Source organism: Aplysia californica, unplaced genomic scaffold, assembly GCF_000002075.1.
Source record: "Aplysia californica isolate F4 #8 unplaced genomic scaffold, AplCal3.0 scaffold00610, whole genome shotgun sequence".
Classification (NCBI taxonomy): domain Eukaryota; kingdom Metazoa; phylum Mollusca; class Gastropoda; order Aplysiida; family Aplysiidae; genus Aplysia; species Aplysia californica.
Window position 1 is genome coordinate 283,863 of NW_004797880.1, and position 11,866 is coordinate 295,728.

General features: G+C 40.4%; 1 protein-coding gene across 2 annotated transcripts in view; it reads left to right on the forward strand.

The window, feature by feature from the left end:
* The first annotated feature begins 3,974 nt into the window (after positions 1-3,974).
* The window catches only part of LOC101861984 (methyltransferase-like protein 24), an 11,987-nt gene continuing 4,095 nt past the window's right edge, over positions 3,975-11,866 (forward strand). The window contains exons 1-3 of one of the 2 annotated variants that reach the window (XM_005107522.3): positions 3,976-4,195; positions 5,284-5,483; positions 7,643-7,896. In XM_005107522.3, the coding sequence (XP_005107579.1) occupies positions 5,330-5,483; positions 7,643-7,896 (408 nt within the window). In that variant the 5' untranslated portion in view covers positions 3,976-4,195; positions 5,284-5,329. Of the gene's footprint in view, positions 4,196-5,283; positions 5,484-7,642; positions 7,897-11,866 lie in introns of both variants that reach the window. The other variant, XM_005107523.3, reaches the window with a different exon arrangement.

An 11,866-nucleotide genomic window follows, 5' to 3' on the forward strand; every position in this document is an offset into this window, starting at 1 on the left:
GAGGATGGGGGAGGGGTTAGGGGGTGAAGAATAGATTAAGATGTAGGTGAGGGGGTGGCAGGGGGTGGTGGTGAACGATGGATTAAGGTCTAGAGGAGAGGGGAGTAGGGGGTGAGGAATGGATTAATGTGTAGAGCAGGGGGTAGGGAGGATGAATGGATTAATGTGTACAGGAGGGGACTATATAATATGTTCATTATGTAGTGGCGTGGAATGAGGTGCGATACAGAGGGCCCATGGTATCTCGTGGTGATGGGGGAGTGGGAAATAAGGTAAGAAAAGGTAAGATAACATCAGATTTTGTTGATCTCCGCAAAGAGAAATTTTGCTGCATCATGGTAAATCCATACACGTGCAAGATAAAAGTAAAAGGATGAGAAAAGGGGGTGGGGTTGAGGATGTTGATAATAATTTGCTACACTTTTGTTTCGAGATAAAAGTGACATTGGCAAACCCTTTGAAATCATACAAAACAGATACATAAATGTTCTTGAAATATATTTTAAAGGAAATAGAATGATTGATCATTTGGAAGAAGATTAGGACCTCGACAGATTAAGAAACTGAAACAATAAACATTTCAAAATGTCATGCCTCTTTCTACAGTTCATCTCCTTCTTACTGCTGTTTTCAGCCACACCCCCGATCTTATGCTTGGAAAGATCGAACAACTGGCCTTCTCGGAAACGAGCTAAAATTCTCGGAGGTCGTGTATGCAAGTTGCGCGATGATCTTGGTAGCCCTAAAATCGATAAGAATAAGCTTCGGCCGCCACCCGGGCAAAATTTAAAATTCCTACCAAACTGAAAATGTCTAATGTATCCCGCACGGTCATGTGGCTTTATGCAGTTGCAAGGGTCGTAAAACACTTTCCAAAACGACCAAACATAACATCCCAAAACAGTAAACCCTCGCGTTTTGTTTGGGGGGTTTTTTTTTGGGGGGGGGGGGGGGGGGGAAGGGGTTGTTTTTCAAGATCGACTTCAATTCTTTGAGTCCTGCCAGTCAAGGCCAACAAGGACACAGAGGAATACAGCATGCCAGCAGAGAGACCGAGATACAAGATTAAATTTTGAAAAACAAACCTCGCCATTTAAAAATCAAACTCAAGTCTACCGAGTGCCACGGCAAAGAGCTTAACTTCTACACCACAGACTCTTTTGTTTTAGTAAGAGTTTTACAGCACTTGCAACACAATAAGGTCATATAAGTGCCGAAGATTGGAGGTGTTTCAAGAGAGTAACAAACAAAAAAGGAGGAGAGATAAGGACGATAGATGTTTGATCGGAAAAAAGAAGCAAACCACACCAAAGCACCCGCAAACCACCCACTCCACAGACTATGTTACATCTAATTAAGCAAAAATAAAGAAAGCACAAGACAAAATGGAAGACCCATATTTATAACAGTGAGGTACATCGTGCCGGAAAAAAATGGGAAATTACTGTTCACATATGGTTCTAACGGGGAATAACCAAGAAGAGATATGATTTATTTTTTTTTAACACGCCCCGTAAATACTGATGATGACAATGAAAATGATGGTGAAAAAAGGACTTTCACTTTTAATTTTAGTTTTAGTAGAGATTTTACGGCCCTCGCAACTGTATAAGGTCATAATATGAGCGCGAAGGGGTGGATGTCAACAGAGAAGTCCTGACAGGGAATCAGACTTACGCTGCTCACCTCTCTAGCTTCAACAGCACAAAGTCTGCTTTGACTATCAAGGCACCCCGGAAATAGCGGGTCACAAGAGTGAAAAATACAAAAGAAGTAGAGGAAAATGACGATAGTAAGGATTAGGAAAGAAAAAGCAGCAGTTCCCTGTTGTAGTTCAGGCACAGTTATGAGCATGATATTGTTAGATCAGCTCATTTACAATTCTACTGTGCACTAGAACGAGAAATGTCCCCCCTTTGGGAATGGCCTAAAGACACTTCAGTCAGTGGCACGCCCGGGGTATACAAGAGAGTAACAAACACAAAATAGAAGAAGGAGAGATAAGGACGATAAATGTTTGACAGGAAAGAAGAGTAAACCGCACCGGAACACCCGCTACTAGCGACGCTGTTCAATCACACCCGATGAAAAGGGAATGAACATGAATACTTAGCCAATAATCCCAAAAAATCTTAAAGTCAGAAATTTATTAAATATATTTTTCAACTTCCCGGAAAAAGGAGCTCTTTATACAGCTCTGACAAGTCCAGAGTTAAAAATCCCTTGGTGGTCCAAAATCGATAAGAGTAGGCTTCGGCCGCCACCCGAGCAACATTCAAAATTTCCTACCAACAGAAAATGTTAATGTGTCTCGCGTGTCCACATGGCCTTATGCAGTTGCGAGAGCCATAAAACCCTTACCCCCCCCCCCCCCCCCAATAATAATAACATTTTTATTATATTTGTGAAAGTCGATCACTTTGGCCGCCTAAAACTTCCGAACTACTTAACTTTCGAATTTAACAAACTTAATGGTAGTTCAGAATCATTTAAATAGTGCACCGTTTTATTGAGGAGCCTAAAGTCACTGTAGTTTAATTTTCAGTTTTTCATTTGTTTCGTTTTGATATATTCTAGGGAAAGGCCGTTTTCTAAAAGGCCATTGTAAACAAGTAAGCCGACTTCTCGTTGAGTGTGATCTTGCTGAATGTGACACCCACTGTATTGATCACTTGCTTATTTTGGATGAAAGGTCCCACATACAATGGGAAGTGACCAAAAAAAGTAGCCTGCAACAATGAATGTTTATGTTTATAAACTGAGTTTTATGAAACGCAGAAATTCGATTTTATTCCTCTACCTGCTTCATTACTCAATTCTCTGGCCTGGTAGTGAAAGTAAGGGTTAAAGAAAACTTTCTTTGTTTTGACTTGAAGTAGGGCATGAGAATTATATCCAATAGATTGACGCCAATGATAAATATATGGGAGTGAAACTTTTGTGTTTCGATTTTGATAACAGTATTTTCTTTTTCTGACAATGCTCAGCACACTGTCGAATGCTTTTTCAAAATCAACGAAGCTGACATAAAGTTAATGCTCAATAAATGCTTGTGAAATATCATTACTTTGTTCATGTAGTCTCATTTTGAGTTACATGTAATAAACCCCTTGTCACCCTTCCTGTGTCAAAGTTTTAGGGAAGGCTGATATAAATGTTTCGTAGCTGTTTGTCTTAACCAGATCAAGAAAGCAACCCTCATTAAGGAGTGGGACTCCTCGTTTTCTAAATGCTTCAAAGAAAGAATTATTCCTTAAATGAATCTCTCGATATGTGAGAAATACCTTCTTTTAGAAAACCCACACGGTGGATTCCAATAGAACTGACACCTTCTTCACTGGCCAACATGTAGTATAAAAGATGTAAAGGGGTTTTTTTGGGGGGGGGGAGGTTGTTTTACTTGTTTGTTTATATATAGTCGTTTGTTTTGTTGTTTGTTTGTTGTTGTTTTTTTGTTGTTTTTTTTACGTATCAAAATACTAAAGGGGGGGATCCGAAGGAGGCAGACAAAGACTTTGGGATGAGAAAGCAATTTGGGGGGAGGGGCTAGAATAATTTTGTTTTGTAAAAGTAAAATTAAAAGCGTATCATACTAGTTGCCACAAATAAGTCACTATTTAGGGTGAACCATTACAAGCTCGACAACACCAGAGAGGAAAGGAAAGACGATAAAGCCGATGCACTTGACAACGTGTCAGTTAATGTTTAGAGTGTAGCTCTTGCATACCCAGATTAAACTCGACATTCTCCTGCTGTTGTTGCTTAACATAACTCTTTTTTTTCTCTTACATTGCTTATCTGCTTTATCACAAGCTGTTCACTATATTTAGACTGTGTATCATAAACGTGTTGCTCTATTTAAAAAGAGAAAAGTTTACTACCGAAAAAAAAATACTGAGGTAAAAGAAAGGGGGAAAAGTAGTGTGATCAAAATCGATCTTTCGAGGTGAGCTTTCAATACTTTCATCCACTTGACATCAGTTGTTCGAGGGCTGATGTCTTATAAAAGAAAGGTCGACAAAAGTAATGCCCTTTTTGTACTTCTTCTACGATCACGCTTTGTTTAGTATGTGAATCCTTTGTATGCTTTTTGGATTTTTCAAAAGTGTGTCACATTCATGAGTATCTATTGAGGCGAAGAACGTACCCCCTGATTTTCCAGACATTTTCCAGAAATTTATGCTGCTTCTACTGCGTAAGTAAACAATAACTTTTATACTTTTATTATATATTTTATTGAAAATATCCCACGGTATTAGAGCAGAAGAGTCATAGCTTTGTTAAAAACCCATAGCCTTCCATTAAATAACAATCTCTATCTGTGGAAATCAACTAATTCGCCCTTATGTGAGAGGTGTAACTCTCATGAAATTGAAGATGAATTTCACTTTATTTTCTATTGTTCACACTTTGTCCATCAAAGGAAATTGTTATTCCTTCCCAGCTTGACTCGGCCCTGTAAAAGAAATAAGCAATGTTTGACCCATGATAAGAGATATGTGCACAAACTGTACTTATTCATTATGGAAACTTTACTTATCAAATGAGTGTTTTAAGGGATGTGATGTGGGCCAATGGCCTTTAAACACTGAACAAACTTACTTACTTATTGAAAATATATTACTCTTCTGTTAACGGAGTGTGCTTTCGTGTAGTGGTCCGGGACTTCGCTGTTGCAGGCAGAAAAATCTTGGTTCAGTTCTGGAGTGTGGAGAATTTTTATCGAGTAGGCCATCTCAGTCTTTTTTTTCTGGGACGTTATACCCCTCTCTGTTCGGGTTGCTCATGTTCAACGCCGAGAAGAGGGACCATTACTACCTAGATGCCTGATATTTTTTATTTTGTATTTTCATTATCATCCAGTGCCAGATCTGCGACAGACATCGGCGATCATGGTTCTCCATTCATTCCTTTGCTCGGATGCTTTAAAAAAAAAGCTACGAAAGTTTCCCCGATCTTTTCCTGTCACCTATTTATTTAGGTTCCCTTCGTATGTTGTTCTAGGCCTACCCTTGCCTCGTTTGCCTTCAATTTAGCTAGCGAGAGCTAGGTGTTCAAGACCCTTATGTTTATATTTTACGGGGCTTTTTCCATACTAAGTACCATGTTTGTTCCAGTACAAGAGGAACACTAGGGTAAGAGATTTACTAACTTCAAGTAGGAAGGCAGCTATGTATCGTTCATTCAATCGTGCATTCTTTCATTCGTTCATCCGTCTGTTTAACCATTAACTTCATAGATGTATTGATAATACATGTACTATTATATTATCTATTTCGGAAGTGCCCGTCGCTTCCAGCTGCTCCTGCCTACCACGCTGCCAGTCACCATGAGCAAAACTCTGAGTATCTACTTCCGCCGCTGCCGTTTCTTGCCCCTTCAGCTAATGATGGTAGTGCTGGTGGTGGTGGGTTATCTCACCCTCAACTCGCGTCTGCTCAAGAGTACGGAAAAAGAGAACTGGCACAGGAGGGAGGAGGAGTGTGAGTAATGTGTGTGTGTACACACACACACACACACACACACACACACACACACATACACACACATACACACACATGCACACACATATACACACATACACACTCACATACACACACATACACACATGCATACACACGCTCACAAACACACACGTACTCACATATGCACACACATACATACACACACACAAACATACACACATATATACACACATACATACACATACACATATACATACGCATACACACATACACACACACACACACACACACACACACATACACACACACACACACACATACACACACACACATACACATATACACACACACACACACACATACACACACACACATGTTTGAAGTAGGGGGTTTGGTTGCGTCATTGTCTCCTCTCAACTGTCAATATTATCGACCTCATAATGTGAGCGACAGTGAGCCGATCTCGGGGAAACTTTTATGTTTGCAAAACATTATTGCCCTCTCCTTCTCACTCTCAAAATCTTTTTGTTTTCTCTCTCAACCACTCGAAAATGGTGGACTATATGAGGAAAAATTAGTTACCTTCCTTTAGAATTTAAAAAAAAAAGAAAAAGAGATTTTTAAAAAAGAAGAAAAGCATTTAGATATGCAGATATAAGACCAATACGTGGAAATTATTACTAGATGCTTACGTATCATTGCGTAGATTATCAACAAGTGCCTATGATTTTATCGCAGAGTAATAATGATAGTAATAAATACCATTTGTATACCGCATGTCCCCACTCGAAAGCAAGCTCTATGCGCTTTACACTATATTATTACCCCAGCAGACCATAGAACACTCAGAAACATTCTCAGCTTCCCGGGAAGCATACAGTGCAGGCAGCTGGTTAAGCGCTCAAACACTAACAGACTGACAAGATCTTTCACTGTCTATAGCTGGGTACCCATTTTCACCTGAGTGAAGAGGTGGAAATTCGTGTAAAGTGCCTTTCCCAAGGACACAACGTCGGGCTCGTGGTTCGAACCCCCAAACTCGCAATCTGACGATTACGAGTCTGGTAGCCTAACCACTAGGCCACCGACGAGTATAATCTATTGGAATTAAGCGCCTTGGGTTTGGCATGGCGTATGCAAATGAACAAAACCCATAACACTAATTAACAAATTTGTTCAGTTTTAATGTTACAATATATAAAACGAAATTCGAGTTCCTGCGACTACATAGTTTATATTGGTCGCAGCAGTGGCAGTACCACAGCCAAAGATATTATATCTGAGGAATCAGTACTGGTAAGTGTGGGCAATGGGGGAGTTAATGTTGGAATGGAGGGTTTAGGGTTGAGGCAAGGAGCTTAAAACTAAGGAAAGGGTGGGGTGAAGAGGGAAGCGGAGAAGTGGGGAAAGATGGGGGGGGGGAGCGACGAAATGGATAACAGCTGTGAAAATGTTATGCACACTGTATAATAGGGGCAGATGAGGCATCTTGTGAAAAGGAACTAGCCTACATAGTGACGTGCTGAGAGGAAATGCCCGTAAGTCAGTTGGACCTTATCTGAATTTTTAGATCGCGTCCAGTCTGGTCAGGTCCATAAATGACCGTGGTTAGTTCCTTCTTTGTTTACATTTTATTCTACCAAAAATAAATTTGCTTCGATAAACTTTACCCAGAAGTCCATTATTGCATACGGCAGAAGACATGACTCCCCGCAATGTCATGTGACAAGAAGCAGCCCTGTGATTTGCTCTTGGCCACAATTTACATCAGATACACCCAATCGTGACACAGAAAATTGAACATGTTTGTTTGTGGAGGATTTGATTTACTCTCTCTCTCTCTCTCTCTCTCTCTCTCTCTCTCTCTCTCTCTCTCTCTCTCTCTCTCTCTCTCTCTCTCTCTATCTATCTATCTATCTATCTCTCTCTCTCTCTCTCTCTCTCTCTCTCTCTCTCTCTCTCTCTCTCTCTCTCTCTCTCTGTGTGTGTGTGTGTGTGTGTGTGTGTACCGTCAGGTATATTGTGGAGATCTTATTGCATTCTACCAAAATGGTAGCGTTCCTCTTTACATGAAATTAACCTTACCATAACACCGAAGGATTTGATTTACATTTTTGTTAGAGACCAAGATGTGAGAGAATTAATAATCAAATCTTTCTCTTTTTTCCTCTGGACAGTAAAGAAATTCGATGGTAGAGAGATCGATCTGAATTACATCCGATCCATCGCAGTGGTCGACTTCAAAATATCGCAGTTCACCGACCCGATGATCGCAGAAATGAACGAAACGGAGCTCATGGCGCATGTGCACAGTTACCTTGACAACATAGACACCATTTGTAAACGGAAACTACGCATGGGATACGTCGGCGACGGAGGGTGGGAGATCTGTGATGACTCTGGAATCAGACCTAAACAACACGATTGTTTGGTGAGTGATATTACAAGTCTTTTAGCTTTACTTTGTGAGTTTTTGTTGGGGTTTTGTTTTGTTTTTTCGTTTGTTCACTTGACTTTGGTTAATATTTTGACCTGTTTTATTGTTGTTGTTTTGTAGGTTTGTTTGTTTTTTTAGGGGGGGGGGTTTACGAAGCAGTGCTCCTTTTAATAAATCATCTAAATAATGTCGAATTTCGATTTTTCGATTTTTTAATTATTTTGTTTGGGGGGGTGTTGTTTTGTTTTGTTTTGAGTTGTTGTTGGTTTTTGTTGTTGTTGTTTTGTTGTTTTTGTTTTTTGTCTTTGTTTTGTGTTGTTGGGTGGCGGGGGTAAAATACCTGCAACTGTGAAACGCATGTGATATTTGAAGAAATCAGAGAGAAGTTGTAAGTTTATTCTCACTACGACATCACAAGGGTGAAAATTTGAACCAAAGTCATTCCTAAGGTGGTATCAAAAAAATTGTCAAAAGTATGAATACATGTACATGTACTTTGAATACAGTGCTCTTTGAGGCGGAGTTATTTCTATCACTCGAAGGGTGGGGATAAGGCTTTAACAAAAACAGAGATTAAATCAACCATTCGGTATAAGACTCCGACATACGCCATTTTGAAAAGTGACAAATGGCGGAGTTTTACACTGAGCCAACAAAATGCTTGACGGGTGGATTACATGTCGTATATAACTCATTCAGTGCAACGCTCATAGTCAGTGTTTATTCGAGATATTCACCGTTTGAATCCTTTACGATACCACAGAGATTCTTACTGGAAAATATGGGAACCCTGAAGTACCAGTAAAGGATTAAGAAGGGAAACCTATTTTAGAAAGGAATGATGCACCTTCAAAGCAAGAGATTCTGGGTGCCACTAAGAAGCTGAACAAAGGTAATGCGGCCGGTCCTGATCAGATTCTACCAGAGGCCCTAAATGCAGATGCCAATGAGACGGCAGACCTCCTCCCTCTGTTTGCCAGGATCTGGAAAGAGAGCAAGTTCCCAAATGATTGGAAAGAAGGACACCTAATCGGAAGCTTTTAAAAAAAAGGGGGGGGGGGATCTCTGCAACTGCAACAACTACAGAGGGATCACTCTTCGCTCAATACCATGTAAGGTCTTCAACAGAATCGTTCTGGAGAGAATCAAGACTGGAACGGATCCAAGACTATGGTATGAACAGGCTGGTTTCCGGGGGGAAAAGCGCTCAACCACCGACCAGACTACCATGCTGAGGATCCTTGTGGAACAGTCCCTGAAGTGGAACACCAAGATAATCGTCAACTTCCTTGATTATGAAAAGGTGTTTGACAGTGTAGACCGAACAACATTATGGGAGATAATGAAACATCACGGAATCCCACAGAAGTGCTCATCAAGAGCATATACGAAGGGACAAGTTGCAGGGTTGTACATGATGGCCAGCTCACTGACAGCTTTGACATCAAGACTGGTGTGAGACAGGGATGTTTAATATCACCTTTCGTCTTCGTATTGACAGCCAATTGGCTGATGAAGAAAACCACCAGGGGACACAGAAAATGTATACAGTGGACCCCATGGTCACAGTTGGACCGATCTGGATTTTGCGGACGACTTGGCGCTTCTGTCGCACACCCAGGAATCGATGCAAACAAAGACTTCAGTGTCAAACTGTCTTTCAGAGTCTGTTGGATTGATAATCCGCCCCAGAAAGTCAAAGGTCCTAAGGACAGATGCATAACAAGAGGAGCAGGCCCACAATGGAAGGAAAGGCACAAAGAAACGTTGAATCCTTCTGTTATCTTGGGAGTATAATTGACATAGAGGGAGGAACAGGGGCTGAAATAAAGTCCCGTATTGGAAAATCATAGGCTGCTTTCATATTTATCTTTGAATAGGGTTTGGAAGACCAGAGATATCTCACTTCGAACAAAGCTGAGGATTTTCAATTCAAAAGTGAAGTCAGTCCTGTTGTATGGATGTGAGACATGGAATTCATCACAGACTTGAATAAAGAAGAAACAGGTTTTCTTGAACAATTGTCTGAAAAACTTACTGTTGACTGAAGATCAGATGGACAGACAGGGTCACCAACGAGGAAGTGTTAAGAAAAACAAGACTGTTCCCAGTCAGAGATGAGGTAGGAAGAAGGTAATAGCGATGGATTGGACATACTCTCTGGAATTCAGGCAGCTGCATAACAAAAAAAATGTTTGATTGGAATCCACCGGGTAAAAGATCAAGAGGAAGACAGTGGGGAACCAGTACGAGAATCACATAAATTGATGTACAGAAAAGTGGGAAGACATTGAATGACATCAAGAAGCTACCCCAGGATGGAGAAGGGTTGAAAGTGTTTGTCCGTGGCCTATAACCTGGTGCAGGGTGAGAAAGGCAATGATAATGGGTGATGGTGATAAAGAAGTTTTGCTACTATCTAAAACTAAAAAGTGCCATTGGTGAGCTGTGCCTTAGGCAATTTGCGTAAACGAAACGTGAGCGAGAAACAGGAAGTGCTGTGAACACTCTCATTTTCAGCGTAGCGGAGATTTATAGTATTCTAAATACATTCTTGAAGAAAAATTTGTTGTTGTTTTTTGTTTGTTTTTTTGTCCTCAATTGTTGTGGGGAAAATATTATTAATTTAAGACAAACTGATACAAATTGCTGTGCAGTATGGGTACCATTGATTCACCCGTTAAAGAGATATTTGAGGATAAGTTGCGCCACAAATTCTTGACCGTACTATAATATAAATCTTTAACTATACAGAGATGCTTTCATGGCAGCGTGTTAGTGTTAGTGTTTTACCTCCTTTTAATGGAAGCATGGACTGTATGCTTCTCAGAAATTTGATATTGTTTCAGAATGATATCAGGTGTGCTGGGGTAATAATATAATACAGATTGCAAAGAGCATATGGCTTACTTTAGAGCGGGAATTTGCACGATACAAATGATATCTTATTATTATCGGTTGTTATCTGGGCTGCAACATTTTCTTTAAAGTTTAAAGAGACGCTTCTGAAAACTCCGAATCTGTACAAGGTTGAGCCCACACGAGAGCCTTTGTCTGATGTAGGCCTACCTAAAATGTTCAAAGTTATAGATGTAGGCCTACCAAATTTTCTCCTTCATTTTCTGTTTCATCGATGATGATGATGTTGGTGATTATCATCATCATCATCATCATCATCATCATCATCATTATCATCATGGTGCAACTCATTGAGAAATCTATCCATCTCCAAAAACAAACATATTATATATATATACATATATGTGTGTGTGTTTAAGAGGGTGTATTGGGGGGGGAGTATTTGTGCGGGTATGCGTGTGTTGGTTGGTGTTTGTGTGGGTGTGCTTGTGTTTGTGTATGTGTGTGTGTGTGCGTTTGTATATTATAACATCAAATGAAAGCCCTAATAATATAACAGTACATGGAATACGCTGTACGTGTGTATATTTTTATAACCACGCCGTACCGATGTAGATCTATAACGCAACAAGCCAGACAGCGATAGTAATACCGATGTTCGCAAGATGTGTGAAGAAGCAGTCTCTCTCGGTCGGGCGTTGTAATAATAGCTTGACTGTTTTTCCCTCCAAGTTTCAAACCTCGCCCATCAGTCGACTCTCCCAACCAAGGACTTGACATTAACGAGGGTGTCAATCCGGCAAAGTGATAGCCTTATCGTATACGACAGCGTTCAGTTGAGCTTATTTCCTTTGTTTCCCCCCATATATAGGCTGAATCGATAATAAACTAATAATATTGATCCACAGTTAGGGGCTAAGTGGTGCAAGGTGAAATTGTTGCCGATCCTGGTAGATAGGAAAGGGAGAGATCAGATACATTTGAGTACCTGTGTGTAATGATGGGGAAAGCTATGTTTGTTGTTGTTGGTGGTGATGGTGGTGGTGGTGGTGGTGTTGTGTTGTTGTTGTTGTTGTTGTTGTTGTTGTTGTTGTTGTTGTTGTGG